The 25,593-nt window shown below is 42.2% G+C and overlaps 1 protein-coding gene across 1 annotated transcript in view; it reads right to left on the bottom strand.

Moving 5' to 3' along the window:
* The window catches only part of LOC141011409 (transmembrane protein 65-like), a 42,583-nt gene extending 17,759 nt beyond the window's left edge, over window positions 1-24,824 (bottom strand). Inside the window, exons 1-5 of the mRNA XM_073484564.1 lie at window positions 24,767-24,824; window positions 24,144-24,480; window positions 5,573-5,617; window positions 1,336-1,403; window positions 325-379 (exon numbers count right to left, since the gene is read on the bottom strand). Of these exons, the coding sequence (XP_073340665.1) occupies window positions 325-379; window positions 1,336-1,403; window positions 5,573-5,617; window positions 24,144-24,450 (475 nt within the window). The 5' untranslated portion in view covers window positions 24,451-24,480; window positions 24,767-24,824. The remainder of the gene's footprint in view (window positions 1-324; window positions 380-1,335; window positions 1,404-5,572; window positions 5,618-24,143; window positions 24,481-24,766) is intronic.
* Window positions 24,825-25,593: the final 769 nt, after the last annotated feature.

Raw genomic sequence — 25,593 nt, forward strand, 5'->3', positions numbered from 1 at the left:
TAGGAAGCAGGCAGGAAGTGCGGCAGCGAAATGAATTTCTGAATGTAAAATAAGTCTCTGAAGTAATAGTTTGCATCAATTGCTTCAACATTGTTTCCCGAACACGACTGTAATATGAATATTCAGTCATCATCTACTCAGCCCCAAGCTGATGGAGAGTTTCACAGCAAATTAAGAAGAGAATTTGCTGTGAAGCTCCAGAAATTTTTGTGGACTACAAAACTTCACCCAACTTCCCATCTGCATGGAAGTGAGTAGACAATGACTGAATTTTCATTTTTGGGCGAACTGTTCCTTTCCATTAGGATGATGAGATTCTCTTACCAGCCATAGTTGAGATGCCGAGAATCACGCCGATAGATAACTCGATCTGTGTGCCCTGCAAAACACACACACGTAACGTAGAAGTTAGTTTGTAAGACAGGAAAGCTCAGTCTGTCATTCTGTAATACAAACCATCAGTGCAAGCTAATGTCTGGGCCGTTACATATAAGATGTGTCTGTCGATGTGTTGTGTGTGCATCACCATAACGGTAACGCTAATTATGGAATACAATATAAATCTTTCAGAAGCCTGAGATCTTCAGGCCGGGTGCATTTGTTTTCGCTCACGGTACAGACTGAAGGACATAGTCAGACCTTTGCAGCAACTTTCTTTAAAAAATACATTATAACCAAATGCACAAACTCTTCACACATGAGATGAATCCAACCAAAAGGCTTTTTTCAAGTTTCACGTTTCAATTTTGCCACTTTTGTATAATATCTCCATTTTCTTTTCTTGATACAGCCTTTTGTTTTTTTTGTCAGACTATGCCATTTCATTATTTTCTATTCAAGATTTATCTCCTTTGTTTGTGTGTTCCCACCTCCTTGTAGAGGCCCAGAGAAGATTTCATCATCTTGGTGTTAAATAATCACCCTGCTGTGCAAGCACACTTTAAATCAAGTTGATGAATTCATTCTGAGATTTCATTACTTAAAGAACTTCACAAAGACATAAAGAGTGGGGAGCTTGTAGCAGGAAGATTACTGAAACTTGTATAGGATGTTTAAAGATAAAGAGAAAAGGGAGGACTGATAAACAGAGCGATGAGGGACAGACTGCCAAAGAATGACTGAGACTAAACAGGAAGTATGCCGAGGGATAACTACAGTAGCATCAAACATAAAATATCTATTTTTTTCATTGTCCTTCCACGCTTCTAAAGCTTCCTGCAGTAATACATATCCTTTATTCACAGGTTTCCTCTGTGGAAATCAAACTCTGAACACAGTAAATCTCTGAGCTGCAGGGAGGCTCAGCACTACAGTACATGAAGCTGACCGACTTACAGCAACAATCATGATGCAGTTGTCCAGGAATCCAAATCCAACGAATGGGAGCGCATTGTGCAGCAAAACTGTAAAGAAAGAACAAACACAAACAACACGTCAGAACAAACAGGAAGTATGCAGGTCATGTTTGAGACTACGTGAATAAATACCCAGAGATTCCTACGCCTAATTTTTTTAGCTAACCGTTATGTATGTTCTGATGCCTGGAGTTCACTACTGTGTCTAAATCGTGCCAATGTTTTACTTTGGTACGTGCTTTGCCAACAAAACCACAAGATAAAGACAATTCTCACAGACAGACTTCTCTTGTGGGTTAGTCATGGAAAATGAGAACTGTGTAAGTTTATCAGGTAGCAAATAAGTTGTGGCATGACATGTTCATTTTCACAGAAGTGCTAAAAGCAGCATAACTCAGACAGTAAGTTATTATACTGTATGTTGTAGCACTGTGGAGGCCATTGGTACAACTGGCCGCCTCACAGCTGAGCAGAAAAAGCCTTTTCTGAACTGTGATGGGTTTCACTTTTGAATATTAAAAAAGATTTAACCTCGACCTTTCATGGAAATTGTGTTATCAGTATCAAGCAGCTCCATTTCCAGACCAAAATAGATTTATGTATTAGATGCATAAAGAGATTGCCTATGTGTGTGTCGTGTATATGTGTATATCTATAGTGCAATATACTGTTGTTGCTGTGAAATTGTATTCTAAATGCCAGCCACTACCCCAGGAGAGTTTAGTCTTTTCTAGCTAAAGTTCAGTCCAGTTCAAGTGACAAGTGACCCGCAGAAAACTGTTTGCCTGAAACATAATCATTACTGAAAACCAGTTATTTCTCCTCCCGGGCTCTTATTCTGCTCCGTCACTACAAATTAAGAACTCTCAATCTTGCTGTTTGAGCCCTCAGCACACAAACTGACCACTCACTCATATCTTAAACACAGACTTTACGTCAGTGCTACACCGGGGGCGACTCTGATTGGATTGTGAAAAGCCCTCCGTCTCTTCAAACTCAGAGCTGTGGAATCTAATCCTGGCGTTTAGTTTGGATGCTTCACTGCAGAAAAAACAAAACAAGAACTCCAGCATCAAATCTAACAAGTGAGTTATGTGCAGAGGAACCTCGACATCTGTTAGACCTGTCGCCTCTTGTCTCTCTAGCGCGCTTTTGTTTGAAGCATCATCAGCTAGTGCAGTTTAGTGACGACAGGTTCCAAGAGTGCTGCGTTTTGACGTCTCTGAAGGCTTTTTAGCTGACAGGGATCACCACGATCCTCAAATTTTAATTTCCCAGTGAGCAGCCCTTATCTCTTCTTGACTCAGCTCTTCCAGGCTGCATTAACTGGTTTTTCACAATAAAAACCTTTGAGGACAAAATGTCTCTCAGTGTTTTTATCAAATATGCTGCAGGTTAGAGGAGGAAATTAAAAATGGACCCCTCTGGTTCTAATAACTGCACTTTATGTTGGACTTTTTTAATAAAACATTGTGAATGTTGTGGGAGCATTTTTTGAGTGTTAGTGGGGAAATTGTAATTAAAAAATCACGGGGGTAATTAGAAGCGATCTTATTATTTCTTTATGCTTTGAATGAGGGCCTCTGATATTTCCCCTGCTGCCACCATCAAGCCAACTTTGCTTATTTGGTGTATACTGTAGCTTTTCTGTTCAATAAAGCATATTCAAACGGCAGCCTTTTTCCTCCGACGTCACCCTCAGGGTGTGAAGCTCGAATGCTGGGATAATGTTATGCTGCTTGTTTTCTAGGTTGCAAGTTATATAACCGTATAGGGAAGGATATCAGGTTGTAATTTAAAGTAAAACAACATGTTTTAAAACCCGTTAGCATAAACTACTTCCTACCTAATATGACGGTTTGATTACAATCGAGTGTGTTTCACTTGAAGGCTAAAATGTGCAAGACATGCATAGATGCCTTTGGAATTAATTGACGCCTTTCCTATCGCGTTGTTACACTAGCTGATGTTTTTTTATGATTCTTGTTACTGTTTTTATTAATTATTTGCGTGTACAGAGCTTAATCACAATGAAACTGCCTGAATAAATAAATTAAATTAAATTAAAAAATATGTCAGGAGGAGTGTAATGACTCAAACGAATTGAATAGATGTAGTTTTACAGTAATGAAAAACGCATGGCATGTTCTCCCTACAGAAATCATTGAAATGGTTCACTTCCAGGAGGAGAAATGCAATAAAGCCACAATTCACACTACACAAAGACTTTGCTGTCTTGAGGAAAATCACGAGCGCCTTTCTTTCGACGCCGTTTCTCCTGTGACTAGGTCGATATTTCTTTTCAAGCGTTTCTCCTCTCATGGTGAAGTGCTGTTCCAGCTCTGGCACTCTGCACTAAAGATAACACAGCTGAACAGAGAGCAGGGATTTCTCACATGATGTCTCTGTTTTTGCTTATAGTCACAAAGATCTCTCTGTTAAATAAACACAGAGAGAAAGAAAGAAAGACAAACACGTTAATATGAACTCTGGCGGGTTAACCAGCAGGTTTTCTGACCTCCCAGTAGGAGGAGAGGAGGAGGGAAATCTGAGGTCATGTCACTGACTGAGCCCCGTCGAGTGAAGTATGCTTGCATGAGCTTTTACAGTTGAGTGCGTGCAGGTGGATCACGTGTGTGAGTGTGTGACCTTCCACTTCTGATGAGAAATGATGTGCAAGACACTATAGATTCTATAGAGTGGAACCTTTTACCGACTCAGATCAAATATTATGGGCTTGTGAGATAAAGCTTTTGTAACATGGTTGAAAGAACATACAGTGTCATTATGGATCAAAAAGCTTTGGGCAGAATCACTCCGATACAGATGCTGTTTAAATAGTTTACTTATAGGAAGTTTCCGGCTTTTAATACGAGAGAAAAAGAATTAAAACGACAGTAATTCTATTTTTTTTTTTGGCACTTTGTTTGCAGTAACCTGCCGTCTGCTTCTGGTCAGCTATCTGAGGCTGGTGCTGTGTGCACAGTGAAAAAATAACAGAAAAAATAAAATAATTTTCTCTCAGTAAAAATTGTTCTCTCCCCAAAGCTTATGACAAACTGCCAACGAAATGCAGCAGCAAAACCCCGTGTTCCTCAGGCTATTGACGGGCTAGTCGACTCAAACAACACGGAGCAGTCATGGCTGCTAGTGATGAAAACTACAGAAACTACAGCGACTACAGTAAGCTTAATGTACACTATTGTATTGTATTAAAGTTTATTTTAATTTTAACAGTACAGTTATTTAATTACCTCCGCCAAGGAGTTATTCTAGGTTATCTTCTTCAGCGCCAGTCTTTCTCTCTTTGCTTTTTGTGCCAATTCAGTCCTGTCTTAAACCACCTTGTGTTGTCGTTTCTTTCTTTTATTTCATCTGCATTTTACATTCCTTGTGTTAATTGTTTGTTATTTTTTTTTAAATCAGTTTATGATCAGACCCTATGAGATTTTGTTTTTTATGGACCAGAAGGAGACCATAAACCCCATCAGTGGAAGCAAGCAGGATTATATAAACCATAAACATGGATCAATAAACCTGCTGATCCCTGAATACACAAAAGTGCAGCATCATAAAAGGCCATTAGCTGACCAGACAGTGCACGTTACTGTACACCAGGTGGAGTACAAAGAGTCTGTTTGCACTGAGGAGTTGCTCTTGATATACTATAGACATTATGTGTCAGTATGGATGTAGCTTGTGTTCTGCAAACTGTGATGGAAACAGTGACAGACTCTCAACCACATGGCTCTGCATGACGGAATACCTATATACTGTATATAACAAGCGTTCTGTCACAAAGTGGCAGGAGTATATATTTTGAGTTTCATAGCTTGTCATCTTCTCGCACCTTCTTCTGTATTATCAACAAACGCTGTCTTCTTATTCAGATTTCACCGTTAATGTCTGTTATTGATGATCACTTTGAGACAAACCTTATGCAATATCTGCTCGTGGAAAACTACAGCATGTTTTCTGCTCGTCTCCGTGGAGAGCACGGAAAAGGCTCATCAACACTGAACCACAATGTCCTGCTCATTAATGTTAATTGAGACTGATCCTCATTAATCCTGCTGGTTGATTGATGGTCACATGAGGGATGCCAATCAAGGCTGCCATGCCACAACAATGTACCCATTTACATCATCACTGTACATGAACAGAAAGGATGAAACATACAGTAAAAAACTAAGTTTACAAAATATTAGATTTCTTACCGTATCTTAACTGGGCTCGCGTAGGCGGTGCAATTTCCAGCTGCCCTGAAAAAGAAGAGAAGAAGAAGAAAACATGTATTATAAAGCGACTGCATCTCCCATGGACAGCTTTTCTACGGAGGGGAAAAGTCAGCATAAATGTCAGACAGTTCTTAAATGGCAAAGCCTATCAGTCACGACCTTATGAATACAGAGAGAAGAAGTAGGAAAAAGGGGAGAGAGAAGGGGAAAATCATTAGCAATGTGTCAGGGGTGATGAAAGGGAGTCAGACAGAGGAAGAGGAGCAAAGAGCATCTCCCAGTTTGCCAGCTCCCCTGAGCACTGAGCGAGACACAGATGAGGACAAACGTGACGTCAGAATAATGATAATTCTGCTGCCAGCATGCTGGTTATAATTGGAGAGTGTGTGTGTGTGTGTGTAGAGACAAACACACAGAGAGAAAGGGAGGAAGGGTGCAAGACATTTGTTTCCAGCCTTCTTTTCTAAAGATTCAATAGGGCTAACATCATCTGACATAACGTAGCGGAAAATAAAATGACTTTACCGAGATCTAATCACAATTTTTCTACATTGTGACACCTACGTTAAAGACAGACGGTGAAGTCAAAGAGGTGTAACATCTTTCTGCAATGAGAGGTTGCAGAGTAAAATGTGTTGGACTGGATGTACCACATTAACACAACACAGGATTACACTGATTTTACGTCTGAAGACAAAAGACATGATGATCATTTCCTTACCAGGTTCTGTGAAATTGGATTTGCTTTACAGAGGTCAGTGGAAATGTTAGTCCACACATAATGAAGTCTGTTCTATCAGTTTCAGTTGTTATTGCACCACTGCAGGGTAAACCAGGCTGGAGCAGATTTCACTTACTGGTGTCAAACAGAGTCCGTCTCCTCTACTACTAACTCCCAAATGTGCAGGCACACATCCAAATGCAGACAGACGCAAACTCACAATCCCCCAAACTGCACAATTCTCACGAAGCCTGCGACAAACAAACTAGGCAAACTAGAACAAATGCCAAAATGTTAATTTACGTCTGGGAGGAGAGTAATTCTGCCAAGCAGTGACTCTGGGAAAGCCATTTATTTAATCTTTTTTCCATCACTTTTTAGCTACATTTACTTCGTGCCTAAGGAAATGATGAGACCTGCAACGACTGTTCGATTAGTCGTCAACTGTTAAATTAATGCCGCCTATTTTGAATATTAATGAATGAACTTGAGTAATAAACTAAAAAATAAAGTCAAAGTTATCTGATTCTAGCTTCTTAATTGTGAATATTTTCAGGTTTCTTTACTCCTCTGTACGGAAGCCCTCAGGGACAAGTGAGAATTTTTTGATGATCCATTTTCTAAGTCTGATCTAAATTGTTTTCTCTCCTGTGTTTATGACGTGAGAACAGGTGGAAAAAAGGTTTTGACAGGATAGTCCGTCTAAATTTCCAAATTCTTCCCCTGTTTTCTATTAATAAATAAATAGATAAATCACTTGTCTCCTCAGGGCTTCCGTACCTCTGTGATAATACACTGAATATCTCTGGGTGGTGAACAGCACAAGAGACTTGAGGAAGCCATCTTGGGCTTTGGGAAACACTGGGAGACATCTGGCTAACTAATCTTTTAATCGAGAAAATAATCAACAGATAAACTGACGATGACTTCACAAACTGCAAAAAGCAAAACAAGAACATTTCACTTCTTTCTTAACTCCCATCCTGTCTACTGCCTTCACCCATTTTCCATCCCCTTCTCTCTCCCTCATTTCCTTTCAGGACTCAGTGTCGCGTTACAAGCTCCATACCACCGTCTTCAGTTCACCCCATCTCATGTTGCTGACGGCAGACAATTGGTCACCTCAGTGCTGTCCCCTTCATCAGCACTAGAGTACAAATACTGCGTATACATTCACAGAGATGCACGCACACCTACAGTACACAACTGTTTATGGCAAGTGCTCATATCTACACACAGGCACACACAGATCTGTCATTCCTCCAGCCTCCGCACCACCTTGTGCATAATGAAATATTGTTTCTTTCCTGATCCCTTGCGGAGCATTGTTAAAGGTTTTATCTCGTTTCACAGGTGTTGTAAAATCCTCTCAGCTACAAAAGCCTAAACAACGAGATGACGATCCAATCTAACAGAAGATGGATAGCTTCCGCAATTAAGCACCAGAACACATTTCTCTCCATTTATCACTCACTCAGGGGTTGTTTTAGGATTTAATTAAAGGCTTTTCGATGATCCTCCTGTGCTCGCCTGTGAGCCAACGCTGTCAGTCTGCTGCTACATCAACCGCACAACTTTTCTCACTGAAACCTCCTCGTCTAAACAGCTGATGGTGAATTATTCTCAGCTGGCTCAGGTGTATGAGATAGCTTGTCAATCAATCACAAACAAGTGCTGCTATACTGACAGTCAATAAAAATCTTTTTCCTCTAGCAGGATTACCCAAACTTTAATATAAGCATATGCTACTTGGTTTGTTTGCACATGTTCATAAACAGAATTAGCAGGCTACCATATGTATCGGCTGACAGCAGATACAGGTACAAGTTGTACCTTAACATGGCAACTGGTCACACTGGTCCAAGCTTGAGTTCACATTAGGGCTGCAACTAAACGTCATTATTAACTTATGTGCTGATAGTTTTCGCAATTAATCGATTAGTCTATAAAGCGACGTCTTTGTATGGCTTAAACAGGGGTGCTCGGACCCCCCCTTTCTAGAAAAAGAGATATTTGTCCCCCTCAATAACCTTTATCAGTGAAAACACATCATTTGAAAGTATATAATATTATGCAATGAAAACACTCGTGCCAATTAAAGATGCGGAACGATGTGTTTTTAAGTTTCTAAAGATTCGTTCCCCCCCTCCATGTGCCACACAGTGGTTTGGTCCACTGCCAATCAACCTGCACCTCACAGACCTGTCTCTGTGGAGCATCTCTCAGCGTGGTGCTGGTGGTGCTGGCGGACCATAGTAAGTAGATATTTTGAAAAGTTACCTTTAAAGAAAGGTGCTATTTTTCTCTTGTCACAAAGTTTCAGGTTTAAGCACACCTGGTTATGTCGCCACAAACAGGGCTAGAAAATTTCCCTGGTTGTCCTCAAAAACATTCAGGGTGTCCCCTTGAGGAATTGCTCTTGAGAATATTTTCCGTTTATTGCCCCTCTGCAACAGTAAAGTGCCCTTGAGCGCAGATTATCCACATTGGTCCAAATGGTGATGTTCTAAGAGATCTTGAAATGAATTGTGAGAGTCGAGGAGGTTATATCAGCTACAGAATTATGTGTATAAACAATGTACTTTTTAGATCTCAAAAGATGCAGAGTGGTTAAAAATGCATGATGTTTTGGCTCACCCAACTATTCCCAGACAGCAGTTATTGTGAGTGTATGCTGCTGAACAATGGTCCAATACAGGTCTGTGATCAATCTAATAAATTCTTCTAATCTGTCCCACTTTTGATGTGATAGAAATAATCTAATGCATCATTTTGGCCTGAATCAGGAGCCTATCCCAGCTATATTTTCCCATCACTTAAAAAGAATGAGGCCAAATGACAATGCAGCTGAGTCACCGTCTCATCACCAGTCACATGAAAAAAGCCATTAACGAGAAACAGAATCCCTGGAAGATTTTTCTCTCCTGATCTACCGGGCTTCATGCAGCCATTTATTAGTAGTGTGATAGCTGACATGGCTGTCTATTGGCCCCAGAACTGCTCTGGTACAAAGTATTGATTGCATGGTGTCTTAAATCCCCCAGAGCTGCTGTCTCAAGAGAATTCAATTCCAACAAGACAGGAGTCCTGAAAACATTTAATGGGCTGTGATAAGTAGGTAATCACGAGCATGATTTAATACCAAAGAAGTCATGTTTCATTCGTCTCATGCTTTCTTTGACTTTGCATCCTCCGACTGCAGAACAAGTACCTGGCAGCCGATAAAGACTGTTTACGGATAAACAGAAAACACGATGTGTCACCATTTTGGACACAGATCTTAACTGTTAATTGCCAAGTCAGCTACAACTATTCTTAGCATTTACAACACACAGCCAACAAAATACGGGAGACTTTAACAAGCCTGATCGCCAAATTTTGACAGGACTGGTCATGAATTGACATGACTTTAACAGTCTCCAGCCATGCTAGCAGCTCTGTGAGGTTGTAATTAAGCACAGGGGTGCTTTGAGCTACATGCTGCTGTAAACATGCTAACATGCTTGTCACTACCAGATGTGGGTTCTGCATGCGCAAGTGTGTCCGCCGTCTGAGCAGCAACACCACTTTGAGAAGCTCACAGACAATCAGTAAAACCAAAGTTTGTGAAGTAAGTTGAAGATTATATTAACATGTGCTACTGATTATTCTGGACGGCAGATCACTTTTTGAAATTGCAAAGGTTAGCATAATCTCAGACTTAGGCTACTTCACAAAATTTCCGTTAGTTCTGCATGTGTTTTGTCAGAGTAGTGGTATCGTACCAAACTGTCCAAGATGGCGGACACACTCGCACTACTCAGATCGGATAATGACTGCTCATAATGGCAAGGCTAACGTGAGGCTAAACATCCGAGTTTAGCATGTTAGCATTCCGACACTTGCTAATTAGAACAATTGGATGGGAATGCCAGTCTTGCAAAAATTTGGGCATAAATGAAAACTATGGACCTGGTTTTGGTGCTACAGGGGCTGGATGGAAAGTCAGGGGAACAGCAAAGCTATCACAATTCATCCTGAGGGGCTCATGAATGTCTGTGCCAAATTTCGAGGCAATCCATCCTTGAGTTGTTGAGATATTTCAGTCTGGCAGGCCAGCAGAGCCACTAGCATGGCTAAAAACTCATTTAGCTCTTGTAAAAAGTCTCGTCATGTCATCTTATATTTAACTTCTGCGTCCGACCACTAATGTGCTTCATCTGACAGTCTGTATGTCACACTCCTATTGGTTAAAGGTGAAACTCTATACTCTCTCAGCCAAATAGCACAAAGGCTCACACTGAAGCTCTCAATCTCAACACCAATCTACAAACATTTATATATTTGTGTTCTGGTTGGTTTTACTTTCACTTTGTTGTAATCCTCCCTCGGCTGCTTGCTTCCCTGAAATTGTCTGTATAAGGAGACAACCATTAACACACTCCTGCTGTGATTGTCAACCCACTCACACTTTCTTGTCTTTGTTTTGCCGTGACAAATGGCTTAGTCCACACTTCTGTCTCTTGGCGCGGATACAGCATGAAATTGAAGTGTGAGCAGAGTTTTGGAAATTGGAGATAAGTCTGTGAAAGGACCCAAAAGCCGCGTTCTCTCTCAGCAAACATCAGTTAGGATGAATAAATGTCTGTCGCCGCATTCAATCGCTTGAATGAAAATTATAAATAGAGGCAATATGATTTTCTGCGAATTCAGGTGTTAGTGTTAGAGGGCAGAAACAAGAACAATGCAGGGGCATTTTTCATCACGGGACTGTGCAGCAGTGCAATGCAGTCTGTGTGCGTATGTGTGTGTGTGAGACTCCCTCTGTTGTGTGTGTCCTGGTCTTTTGCGAGCAATTGTAAACTAAGAAAGATCCATGTTTTTCCCTCAGGATTTTATTGATTTTTGATTTGCACCACTCACACAGTGAGGGGGTTTCTCATTATGGGAGTGTGGCGTGATACAACACAGGCTGTTGTGTGACGGGACACAGTGGGTGTGAGTGCATAAGCATACGTTTATCTATATGAATCACATTAGCTGTACTTTGAGTCAGCATATGCTGGGGTATGTGACCAAGCATGTGTGTGTATGAGATCAATAGTTCAGCAGAACGGGAACAGTGGAAGGTTAGAGCCATTCATCAAATGCACAGCACCTTGCTATTGTCGTATGATTTATGAGGCAGAAAGAGAGGAAATTACACAGCACATAGATTACGGGCCACAATGGACAGGACAGTCATTGCATAACACGAAATGGGAAAAGATTTGCTTCAAAACTTTATGTTTTGTTGCAATTAATTTGTCCGAGAATGGGTGATTAGATATAGATAGAAAACGTGCATAAGATATGTAGTAAAGTACATCACAATGAAAAGCAACCAATGAGGTGTTTCTTTATGAACACTTGCCACAAATGTCACAAGAAGTTTCGAAGGAGCGTGCACTTGGATGTGATGGCCGCAGGAATGTCCACCAGAGCTGTTGCCTGTTAACCGAATGTTCATTTTACTGCCATAGACAAGCAACACGGTGCCGTGCAAGAACATGCTGCAAGGTGGGTTGATGGTGGCAGACAAATGGCAAGACAGTGGGCCTCAGGATCTCGTCATGGTATCTGTGTATTCGCATTGTCATCGATCCAACCACTACCTCTACCATAACGCCACCGCCACCCGGGGGCGATCTGTTCACAACGCTGACATTAGCAAACTGCTCGCCCACATGACACCGTACACGCTGACTGCCATCTGCCTGGTATGGCGAAAACCAGCATTCACCAGTGAAGAGAACACTTCTCCCAAGTGCCAGACGCCATGGAAGGAGAGCATTTGTCCACTCAAAGTCCTTAAATACAATAAACTGCAGTCAGGTCAAGACCCTGGTGAGGGGAAAGGCACCCGGATGAGCTTCACTGAAAAGGTTTCTGACAGTTTGTGCAGAAATTCTTTAGTGTTGCAAAGCAACTGTTGCATCAGCTGTCCCGGTGGGCGGTTCTCAGATGATCTTGCAGGTGAAGAATCCGGATGTGGAGATCTCGGGATGATGTGGGTACACGTGTTCTTTGGTTGTAAGGCCAGTTGGATGCACTGCTATATTCTCAGAAATTATATTGGAGATGGTTTAAAATAGTGAAATGAAGATTCAGTTCACAGGCATCAGCTCCAAGTGCACCCTCCCTCAAAACCTGCTGAAAGTAGGTGAATTGGGACCAGTCCAAAGCACATCTGTGCAATCATTTCCCTGTTTAATCAGCATCTCAATATTCCTCGCCTGTCAGGTGGATGGATTATCTTGGCGCACACTGATTTTAACAGATTCATGCTCAAACTTTGAGAGAAATAATTATTTTCTGTGCACAAAACAAGGCTCAGATCTTTTACATTGACTTGTGAAAAACAGGGGAGAAAAAAAGTGTTACATTTTTATATTTGTTTGTGTAATTTTAAAGTAAAATGAGTGGAAGGAAGGCCTGTTTATTTCTGTTTTTAAAGTCTATATACATGTCTGCTGGAGTACTTCTGAAGGTCACATCAAGACTTAAAATAGTCATGTAGGCAGAGGGAAAATAATGAGTACCTCCCACCAAAGGCAGGATAACCCAGTCGGTATATACCTGTGAGAGGAAATTACAAAGCACTGGAGCATGACACTACACAAACCCAAGCCTAACAATGTAGTTACATTTCAGCAAAGTACTTTTTTCCCTCCTGTGAGTTCAGCGAGCTCTATATGACAGGTAGACCAAATAAATACACCAATCTATTCCCACAGTGCCAATTAAAGAGGCTTTGGAGGGCCTGAAACTAAACACAGGAACAGACGAAAAACAACCACAGAATCCTTGAAAATGCCCCCCCTGACAAACGGAAAACCACAAGAGACAGCGGGGAAAGAAGAACAAAGTCTGGTTTCGTTCCCCTCAATAGGAGACAAAAGGAGCAAAGCAAAGAGGAAAAAAGGAAATATTATTAATTGAGCGGTGAGCTAAAACTACTCAAAGACTCGTCTTACAATGACTTTCTCTGCACATTCGGAGCACTGCAGTCCCTGGGAGCTCATGCATTTTACATGAATGGTTAATAATAAAACACTATAACAATAAAAACATGTTTCTATGCATAAGATTTAATCCAACGACTCTCCCACAATGGTGGTGATACAAACCACCTACTTGTACCTCAACAAATTTTGTCGCCAGGGGAACTGAATCCTGCACCTGCCTGCTGGTTCTCAATCCTGTCAACAAAAGTGCAGCTTATTTCCGAGTTAATTGTGTGCACCTGGCCTCCAAGATATCAATTACTCATTGATCAGATGAATAGTCACCAGTGGGACACACAGAAATGTATGCACAGACAATTCTGTACTTATAATTAGTAATTACTACCTCTGTGTCGGTGTGTACAGACCATCTTTCAGACTCTATTTTGTTGCTTCTGTGCCGGCATACAGTGTGTCACTGTGCGTAGCAGCAAGGGCAAGGAGAATTACTCAAATAGTGCGACACTGGCACGAACTATGCTGAATCCCTCTCTGCTGATAAACTGCAGGAGGTACACTGGCAGGAGCTTTGAGAATGCAGCTTGTACAAGATTAAGTGTTATCTTCTGCACAACATTTGTCAAAAAAAAAAAGTCAGCTCATTTGAAGGAAAGCCTGTTTACTTCTGTTTAGAAAGTCAATCTGCTCCCATTTACATGTCAACTGGAGTCATTTCACGACTTAAAATGCTTGTTTGCTGAGGGGAAAATGAAAAAAGCAGCTCCCCGGAGATGCTGAATAAACCAGTCAGTCAGTATAAACCTCGGTGTTTCCTCTGTAGTTGTATTGTAGCAGAGGTAGCAGGGGGTAAGTTATGTTTTTTTGTTCCATGTCACACAAATATCTTTCATATTTTGCTACAGGATTTACTTGATCACGATTAAAGGGCTGCTTCTATCCACTCTGAATGCTTGTTTAGAGGAAACGTACCTTTGAGAAGCAAATACCACACAAACTGAAGCCAATCAGAGGAGGGCTGCAGGAATATTTCCAGCTGGTTTCAGTCATGTGGGAGATCTTTACCGATCTCTATCGTTTATCATACTGCAGGTACGCTACATGTTTGTCCTTTATTTGCTGCATAAGTGATGAACTTGAGGATATGAGGACATGGTCAGCACATTTCTGTCTTCAAAATCTGAAAAGTGGAAACCACACTGATACAGGATTTCATTAGCTGGAGCTCGCCCACTCTTAGAGTAGACCTTGACCGAGACTCTCTTAAATGAGAATTGAGCTTGTGACTAGAGGGTCACCAGTTCAATTCCTGGACCGGCAGGATTGATTTGGGTGGGGAAAAAGGGAGACAGCTCTTTTCCCTTCCCTCATTACCCCCACTGTGGTGCCCTCGAGCAAGGCCCTTAACCCCAACTGTTCCACTGGAGCTGCTCAGTAACCAGCAGATCAGAGTATGGTTATACTGGGCAGCTTCCAGGTGTGAATGTGATCAGGGTGTTCCTGAAAAAGAGAGCAATGCTCTCAGTGAACCTTGGGATTATAGCTGCTAAAATCAGTATTTTTAAATTAACAATGGAAGACATGACTGTGTGTAATGTATAAGTGGTTGTTCGGGGTGATGAACCCACAGAATTATCACCTGACTCTGCTTTTCTTCAGCTTCAGTTTATTGCTTTGGTTTTATGGCCTCAACTTTACTGTTTACGCTCACTGCTCTCTTATCAGTATTGTTTCCATACACAGCAGGCAGCTGTCTTTTTGTGGGAAAAGGTCTTAAAACTTGTCCCCACACTACAGCATCAAACAGCAGGCGGCAACATTAGCAGCTAGCTTGTGAATGTAATGAAGCATTTCATTTTAGGAGTTGGTGGAGAGCAGAACAGAGCTAAAAGGAGAGCGAATACATGACTTACGTTTGTCAGGCGGACACAAACACGACTCCAAATGAATGCGAACGCCCCAAGAGAAATAGTAACCTTAACATCTACTGTAAAGTGCTGACTTTAGTCTTGTGGGGCCGCAGCGAAATCAGCAGCCTTGGTGACTGTGCAGCAAGGTGAGTTCTGAAGGGCCCAGGTACAACCCAAGGAGAAAACAGCTAGGGAGTTGTCATGTCTAGTGTGTTGTGGCATGTAAGTGCAGGGAGGGCCTGAATGACAGCAGGAAAGAGAAGAGGAAGACGAGGTGTCATAAAGGGAGCGTGCGCTGTCCTTAGAGGTCATACTGCTCTATGAAAGTAAATGAAAATGATCCATCCCTGTCTCTAACGCCGTGAGGCTGCATGACCTCCCGATCGAAGGGACAGGCTCACACAAACAAACACCACCTTGAATATCAAACACATCCCGCTGTGCATAATATTATTAAATGGGCTTCCATGGTGCCTGGGTAATTTGATTCATGCCTTGATCCATCTGTCTGGGTATCACAAAGAAACAGGAGCCATATGCAGCGATTTTCCTCCTCACTTTCATATCTTCTGAATCATAAAATTTTAATTGCTGCCAGATTGCCCATTGGAGGACGATCTCACATACTGGGCTCCATATATAATGTTTTTTTTTTCTCCTTTACACTTGGCCTTGATGTATCCTCAAAGAATTGTAAAGGAGAATTGACTGTATCCTGAGAAATATGCTAAAATAAAGTGGTTGTGATCTCAAGGTAAATATTGATTTTTAGGGTAACATTTGAACAGGGATAGTCCAGACAGAGCTGAATAACTCACACAGCAGAGCTGTTTTCCTCAATGCTGAAATGGTGTTCTTGGGACTATAATAGGATAGCATGCACCTGAACAGTTTCAATATGTCGTGTCTTGATGGGGAAAGGTGTAAAGAATGGATTACAGTGTGTTTAACAGCTCTAAGCTTCAAATATTAGTATACCTGGCTAACTTGGTTACAAGCTATTAGGTTAGTACATTTCAGAAGTGTTTTAGATTACAAAGCGAAAAAATGCCTAGATCATGATAGGCTAGCAAATCTAGTGTGTCACTGCTGTTTCGCTACTTTCTCCACCTCGGTCCTGGATGCAAATGTGTCACAGTTTAGGCTAACGTTAACTCTTGCGCAGTATTGACACTGGGAACGTTTCTTCCAGATGTTTAATAACTGAACATACCTGTTATAAGAAGAAACATCTAGCCTCCGTCTGGCTTGTCCAAGTAGGCTCTGAAAGCAATAGCTGAAGATGAAAATGTTGGAATGAAATTAAATGACCCAACACTAGGGGATGTGGATCGTCAACTGGTGAGGATGACCTGTTAGCCTCAGTCTTTTTTCAGTTTTAACTTCTTTCAGGGAGCTCACAAACCAAATAAGTTCAGCACCCCGTGAGGAACGGCTCCGTCTGAAGTCTCCTCGGCACAATGAGAGCGATTAGTTATTAATGGCTGCAGGCATCTCTCTTGCTGGCTGCAAAATGCGCTCAATAAACACACACAGCGGGGCGTTAGGCTATTACAGTGTGTGTGATGAACGAGTGCTATCTGTACACAAATTACCACACAAATGTCACCGCAACAGCCTCCACCGGACGGCGATAGAACGGAGTGTCTGGCATGTTATTAACTCGAGCACTTCTGCGAGAATCACTGCTGCTCTTCAGGAAGTCGAATGTCAGCATGATGGCGGCATCGCAACGCTCGTGCCTCGACTTTTCCATACTGCAGAGAGTCGTTTCTGTCTGAGCTCGGGTCACAGCAGGTTAAATGTCACCATGGGCTACCGTGATGCAGCACAGTGTGCGAATCTGCATGACAACGACATTGTATGAGCGTTGGCACAATGGAGAAATGAAAAGGGCTGTCCTTTGTCATTTATTTCAGGCAAGAAGGCTATAATCTGAAAGGCGGAGAGAGAGGATATGGCTTCCCCTTTCAACATAAAAGGTGGAATCAAATATCACCACCAGGCACTACGGAAGCAATATACTGAGCTGAGCATACAGTAGAGCATATTAGGCCTCCGTTCAACACGGGCATAGCCGAGGAAAGAGGATGAAAGCTTTGATCCAGGATTCATTATACCTGCTGAATGTGGTCGTGGTTCAAGAAGAGATGCAGACACTGGAGAAGAAGATTTAAGCTTGAGGAGGGAAAATAATAAACAGAAGACAGGTTGATGAAATGAAGAGGAAGTGAGGCTTGTTTTGTAAGATTTGTACGTCAGCCTCAAGGGTCACTGAGGGGAAAAACAAAAAAACAACCCCATAAAGACGTCTCCCTTCCTCTCGCTGCTCTCTCTCCTCTTTTGCATCTCCAATTAACTTCCCCTCCACTGCGCTCCTCCATCCGCCGAGCCATGAAGGGAAATTGCTTCTATCTCGTCTACTCTCACGTGTTCCTCCTCAACAGCAGGCCGGTGGGAAAACAATGTTAGTATCGCGGATGTCACTGAGTCACTCGGTAACTGAACGCTGATGATCACAGAGGTCCAGATGGAGCAGAAGAATCTCTGGTGGTTTATTCATTCATTTATCCGCTGCGTCTCTCCTTCCCTTCTCCTTTAAATCTTTCAGCTTCCTCTCTCTGTGCTTTTACCTTATTTTATACGACTTGGGGATAAAGTCCTGATTTTTTTTTTTTTTTGCGAAGTGAACACGATTCCTTTATATGCAAATATGTTCCCTGTCTGATAGGTTTGAGGAATAGGTTTTCCTTTAATCATAAAAAATGTGCATGGGTCAGCATTTACTCCTGGTGATACGGATTTAGATTAAAACTTATGTAAAGGGCTTTTTTAACTGTAGCTAAAGTTACTTTAACAAAAAAATAGTCTGCTGCAGTGTTGACAGGCTGTGTGCTGTTAAATATTATATTGATTGTACTTCAAAACCTGTTAAAATGGGTTAGTAAAGATGTTTTTGTGACCAGGTTGCATGATAAAGTGACAGCATTTGTCCATCAGAAACTCTAAACAGGTCATCATATCTGCAGTCCCCTCAGTAAAACCACCAGGTCATTTCAATGATGGGTGTGTCAGCCATTTTGCAGCTTACTGCTATAAGTCCAACTATTTCAACTTTAAAGGAGACATATTATGTCTTATGATGTAAAACATCTTGAAAGTTAAAAGGTGAAAAGGTCAGAAGCTCTTCTCTCCCACAGAAAACACTGCTCCTGAAACGCCTCGTCAGTCCCGCCTTTAATTTTTTGACTTCTTGACATCACACTTCATCACAATGTCACAAATTTGCATTATGTATGCCTAGCAGCTAGTTTGGCATGCAATAATTGATTTAGCACAGATGCTCTGTGGTTGTTTTAAGGGGTGTTGGGTCAGGCGTGTGTGAGCTCACCAATCAGAGGAGACTGTGTATTCAGGAGGGGCCTTAAAGAGACAGGAGCTAAAACAGAGCGTTTCAGACAGAAAGGGGAATACAGGGCTGCAGCGCTGGACAGTATGAGGAAAGTAAGTGATGTGTTTTTTGAGCATTAGAACATGTAAACATATTCAAGTAGCCCAAAATAAAATTATATGGTTTTCTTCCTATTTGCTGACCGTGTTCAGTGAATGTTTTTTGTTCTCAGGTTTCTCTTGAATATCTCAATGAGACTGCCTGATTAAATGAAGATTAAATCAAATAAAAAGATATCACAGTCCCATTTCCTACAGCTATCATGCTTGACTTCAAACGGGCATCAGGTTGAAAATAATGATATTTAAGTAAATAAATCCAATTATATTTATTGAATGATATATTCTCATCATCATTCATCACCACTGTGAGGCCCCTTTATATCCACCCTCTGTTATCATTACATTATAGCATCACAATGAGATTTTAACATCATTAGAGCATTCTCGCATTTCTCCTCGCTTAATAATTCATCATTTCTGTGTTTGATATGAATTTTAAAAGTTGGTCGATTATTTCAAATATTTATATTTTGCCTCAGCTGCAGCAGTTCATTTGTTTTGTGAGAGCAGTGTAATAATGACTGAACTGAAGCCTTTATTTCTGCTCTCTGACAGTGTTATTACTGAGATCTCAGACATGACAATTAGAAGTGATCATAATGCACACTTTAACTGTGCCGTAGGTCACAAATGTAGAATGTTTTCAGCTGTGGTGGGTTTTATTCTTCTATGCTGTCATAAAACAAAATGTCATAAAAAGTAAATCAGAAAGTGGGCCTTGTGGGTAGTTCATCGACACTTAAATACCTCTCTATGTCTGAATTTGATCTCTGTCGTGAGCTCATTCTTTGTTCTACATTTCAGGCTCGAGTCAAACTATAAAGTGTGGATCCAGTAGTCCTAGAGTGATAAAACTGGTATTGATATTCTCATTAAATATGTCTGAGTCACCTCATTAGAGTTAACTCCCTCATTGTTTTTACGTTTCTCCTCTCCACCCTTTTTTCTTCCTGCCTGTTAACTCTCATCGACCTGTCTCCCAAACTTATTTGTTCTCTTCAAACTCTTCTTTTTTTTCTTCTTCTTCTTCTTCTTCTTCTTCTTCTTCTTCTTCTTCTTCTTCTCTCCTCTTACTTCTCTGAGATCAGGGTATTACTACCAGTAGAAGAGGTCCATAAAATCTCTAAAATGGACCCTAAATCTCCCCCGGACAGGTGAATGTGCATGTTTTTGACCTTCACTCCAACATGCTTCCTCCTACCCCCTTCTCTTGTCTCCGCTCAAACAAAAGTCCGGTCCTTGAGAATATTGAGGCTGTTACCCCCAGAAATGCTCAGTGGACATTTGTCTGTCTCTACTACCTTAAATCAGCATGTATGTTATTGTGAAGAAGCAGTTTTTTATTGACGAACGGTGATGTTTCCTACACCTTCTCTGCAGTTCTCCTCAGCTCTATGGAGCTTTTTTAGCATCTTTCAGTTCCTTATTTTGGTTTTTACGGCAAGAGAAACTATTGGACAGCTGTTGTGCCTATAGCTTGATGCGCTGCCCCCAAGTGGCCAAAAAAGTCTATTAATGGTTAAAGTTTAAAGGTCCAATTTATAAGACACTTTGGTTTAGTAGCGTTGGTATTTGACGAGGTAAGAACGAGACGCATTAATCAACTAGATAAAAAATAATATTTAACATTACTGCATTAAAATGTCTAAAAAAACGTGACTAAATGTGAATAAAGCTGTAAAAGGGGCTCTGAGGAACTCCTGTGTTGTGCTTGAAGCTGGTTAGCTTATGCTAGCAGACCCCATTGCTAAACATTGTTTTCGTTGTTTTGACTGAGAAACCACTCGCAACCGAAGTTACATAGTGTGCCTTTAAATGAGAGATAATTAACAATTGTGCTGCTTCCTTGTGCAACAAGACTGTAGTCTGTTTGATTTTGATAGTCAATTGTAGCTTGAATCTATAAACACAATCACAATAAAGGTGATTGCCTTCAGTAAACATGGCCACAAACAGCATAGACATACTGCAGTAGCATCCATTAACCCAGAGGACTGCCCAGTATTGAGATATGTCAGTGAGCCTCAACCACAGACAGACAACCAGCTTGCTCCCCTTCAGGAAAAAAACATGGTTTTGCTTCAGGTGTGCTGTGGCCTCTGGGGTGGAATGATGATGGATGCTGATAGGCCTGTCACGAAAATCAATCACTCAGCCGCTAAGGCAGTGAGAGAGTGAGCCGGCCGGACCAGCAATCACTGATTCAGCTCGTCTGCAGCCCGCATATACAGTAGGTAAGACAATCCCTGAGGGTGTTTATAGCGTGAAGGTGAGGACGTCAGCAAGCTCCAGCCAGGCAGGAACCATAGGTGAGAGTATCTGTCCTCTGTGGGCAGTCCCATCAGTGCACTAGCTCACATTAATCTCTCATCTTTGAGTGAGAGTTTATGGTGGTTTTGAATCCTAAAAAATTAGAAGTTTTGAATCACTCTACTTGACATTTCAGAAGAGGAAACCAAATTTGTGGATCGGTGTGGCTCTGTACTTTCTGCAGCCTCCGTGTGTGATATAAAAACCTTCCACAATGGGGCTCATGAGGGATTTAGCGCTGTTTGCTCAGTGTTGATATTTGTGGCGCACAGGGGGAAGGCTCGCAGCATGTGGTCAGGATGCAATCAGCCACATCCGACAGGAAAATAATGATGTACTATGACGATCAGTGAGCATGGAGGATCTCATTGAAACGCCTCGTAATGACGGGTCGGTCAACAATTCCCCAGAGCCCGGAGAGAGAGAGTGAGCGGGAATGAGGAGGGGGTGAGGTATTTCAAATTAGGCGCGAGACAAACTGAGTTTCTTCTTTATAAAAACAAGTCAATTTTGCTCTTTGCGGTGTGGGAAGCAATTTAGTTCCTGGGAGGAGTGTGAAGAATTCGAACAGGATCTAATTTGATAGAGCAATAACCTTCACTAAAGGTGTGAACGCTACACAGCAACACACCAGCACTCTTTATCTGATTAGAAAAATAACCATTAAGCTCAACTATCATCACCACACGACGTCTCGGCCATCCATTTTTGTATTATTATGCCTGCTGAAATGACTAGTAACACCAGAAAAGATGCCATAAGTCAGCAGAAGCATCACAGGCCTGTTTTTATCGTATGGAGAGAGAATCAATACCATCCCTCACATGCTTCACCCCCCTGCAGTTATATTGACGCAGGATTATGACACCAGAAAACAGAAAAACGATGCAGCACAAACCTCCTCCGATGAGGTAAAAACAGACTTTTAAGAATTTGTCTTTGGTGGGAAAGACTTGCATCCAAAACTTGATTTAGAGGAACTGAGATATACCGAGCAAGCATGAAACTTTTCAAGCCACAGCGCCAGAGTTAGCGCAAGTCGTGACTACTTGCTATTCAGAGCCTCACATACTGTACGCTGACAAGAAAGAGTGAAGCCATGACACTATGAATAGCAACAGATGCATGTATGTTCAACATTCAGCAAGCTGTCGTTATACGGTTTAAATTAGCCTGGTGTTCAGCGTACAGTGAGTTCAGCAGGTTGTTAGTTTAGTTAGTGAACTAGAGGGTAGAAGCTCCAAAAAGTTGGTGAGGAAGTTCTTGGAGATGTTAGGGGTCACTTTGACTGAGAAATTTGAAAGTACCCTGCATGGATGGGAATCATTCATCCACAACGAGCGAAAAGTGCCTCATCTTTTATCCACAATTCTCGGGCTCGGTGCGATGAATCTGATATCTTTATCAATATTTTCTCTGACAAAGTGTAAGTGGCATCGATGAAGTTTCCACCATAATGTGGCAGGGATAAAACAAAATAATGAGAACCTATTTTCCAAGCGCAGTCTCTGCACTCTATCGCCGGAGAGAAATACGGAGGGTGACAGGAGCTAAAAGCAGCGTGCACCCGGAGAGAACCTCAAGTACAGTGGTGTCTCCATCATCACTCACGTCTTTCCTCGTTCTCTCCCTCTACTCTCTTCTATCTCAGTATCGATCGACCCACTTCCTTCTTTCTCTCTCCGTCTGGGGGCCGCCCACCGTCGTCGTCGTCCTCTTATACGCTCATGATCTCATTCTCACGGTTCGTGTAACCCATCTAATGTCTCGACCCTGCGCTCATACAGTGAAATGAGAAACCTACCACCTTAACATGCTGTACTAGGAGGAATCATATATTGTTCTTGGCCAGTGGGTTGAAATCATTTGGCTAGAGGTGGATGGGTCAGGAATGAGCCTCTAAATGAATATGACCCTCAGTCCAGCTGATATTGAAGACACAAAGAATGAGAGTTTTGTTAAAAAAATGGGAAAACAACTATAAGTATATCAGGTAACCTGTGTGCATGGTTGATGAAAACAGAAGTATCGGTTCACCCTGCAGAAACACCACATCACCAACCAAGTCCACCACAGGACAGAACGGACAGTCCATCACACATACTGTTTATTCACAGCCACGAGCGAGTTGGCGTTTCCAGTACACCAGACTAACATGTCCACAAAGAGGGTGGGAACCAAACCTGCATCCTCTTGTTGTGTTGGCCAGAGTCTGGAATTAAGTTTTTGCAGGTCACTGAACTCAATCTTGTTGCCTGCCACGAAGTTGAAATCGTAAACACTGAGTCAGTGGGAATATGGAATACATTGTGTAACCTTAAACCCTGAGTATTTATTTTCCAAAAAACCTATCTGCTACGATGACAGGTAACCTGAAATTTGTACCTGCCACAGCCAACATCTACCCTGTATTTGACAGGTAGTGACAGGTGCTAGTGGCATCCCCTGGTGAGGAAACTAATCCTGCATCCTGGTCCGACACATATTCATCTGGAAATCATCTGATACTGTATTTAACCATGTGAGTGTCTGAGGGTCCAGATACTGTACTGCACCGTGTGAGTGAAGATGACTGTGTCATACACTTGTGCACAAGAGTTACAGTAATTGAAACAAACTAATATTGATCGCCGCCAATAGATTCTCTCTGCACACAGGGGAGGTCAGAGGTCACTCAGGCATCAGGGTCAGATGCTGAACTGCATTCTGGGAATTGGCTGTCCTTCATGATGGATATGGTGCAATGTTTTAGAAAAACAAACCAGTCTTTAAACGGCAACTTCCAACTCTTTCCAGACTTCCATTAACCTTCAGGGGATTCAAATCAATCCCTTGATGTGTTATAACAGCCTGGAACTGAATCAATGATAATTAGGCTGGTAGGTGAACACTGATGCAAACGCCATTAACATCAATTATAACTTATTTAAACAAACATTTTTTCCAATAAAGCATTTTGTGATGAAGGGTTTTCATTCATTAACAGATGGTGTGTATTTTGTGTACTCATTACTTGTGTTACTTTAAAAAGCATGTCTCTATTTCCATTGATTCTCCTGTCATACACCACTTTAAACAAAGCTGTATATAACTGTATAGTGCACACTACCTACCTTGAGCTATGGCTATGGACTCGAACCTGTGCAGCTCCCTCAGCAGACAGGTGCGCTCAGTCGGATGGAGGCTATAAATAAACTCCTTGGCACCCTGGGGCGAGTTGAGGGGCTCCACGGGCTCCTTCAGCGGGTGTGTGCCCAGGTTACACCGCTGCACCACCGCGGGGAAGTGGGGCTCCGGAGCGAACCGTGCCGGGGACGCTCCGGCGGGTGTTTGGTAGTTGTTGAGTCCGGCTGTGGCCAACCCGGTCCCGGCTCTCAGAGAGAGGGCGGGCCGCAGGACTCTCCGCAGGCAGGGCAGCATCTCTGGGACGGGGGGTAGAGTAAAGATGATCTGATGGAGGACAACACAACAGGCCCGGTTAACACACTGAGCCTAGATTCATCTAAAACACATGACACGAGAATTCAGCTACGATTTGAATCGATCACATCCTCCATCTGGACGCAGCCTGGGTTATTTAAGGGCAAAAAAACACGGGCCTGACAACAACAAACACACATTATCTGACAACATGTCGATTCAAGCTCAATGTACACGCCTCCCGGGGAGCAGAAAGTAGGAGAAGATGCGACAGCCGTCCACAAATCAAAACTGCAACTTGTCTTATCGGACGCACCTCAGTCGATGCTCCGCTGTCCCGTCCGACAACCTCCACAGGAAACCTTAGAGGACGACAGAGGAGCTGCTCCGGGGCGCACGGCTCGTATCCGCCCGCAGAGAGATCGTCCAGATAGGAGCACCGAAACCTCGACTGACTGTGGGATTTGTCCAAAATCACATTTTTGCGAGCGTAATCCCGGATGGTGTGAGCACCTCTGGCTGACAGGATGGTGAGAGAGAGAGAGAGCGAGAGAGAGAGAGAGAGCGAGGCGGATGGGAGGGCTCCGGCAGACCCGAAAATATTTTCCAATAGCGGCGCTGCTTTCCTCCGTGCGTAACTCTGACGGCACCGACACGCGTACGTACAGTCAGCGGCGCGCAGGCACAATGGACAAGGCAGTGGTACTCACGTGGTGGAGGGGAGAAATTTTCCCTGCGAATTAATGATTACACACATGATGTAGCCTATCTGTTTTCAGATTTTAACATGCATACAATAAATATCCCATCCAGTTGTGATATGTCACTGGAAGATTAATATGATACTTTCTATGAGAGCACAAAAAGGAGCATCTTACAGTGAGATCAGCTGAGATTTAAAAATCAGTAATACTATATAATCACAGACAGGCTCTCTCAGGATTAGCTGAAGGTGTGTGTGTGTGGTTGATTTGTGCCCATCCCTCTCTGCTATTATGCACGCGGGGCATTTGAGCTATTCATCCAGGCCACAGTCAGTCCACACCCACAGAAAATATGACACCATGTGGAAGTTATTTGTTTCAAAGGAGGAGGCCTGTAAGTTGAGGCAAAAAAAGGAAAAGGGGCTTTTTGAATATGATG

The sequence above is a fragment of the Pagrus major genome, chromosome 17, assembly GCF_040436345.1.
Source record: "Pagrus major chromosome 17, Pma_NU_1.0".
NCBI classification, from domain to species: Eukaryota; Metazoa; Chordata; class Actinopteri; order Spariformes; family Sparidae; genus Pagrus; species Pagrus major.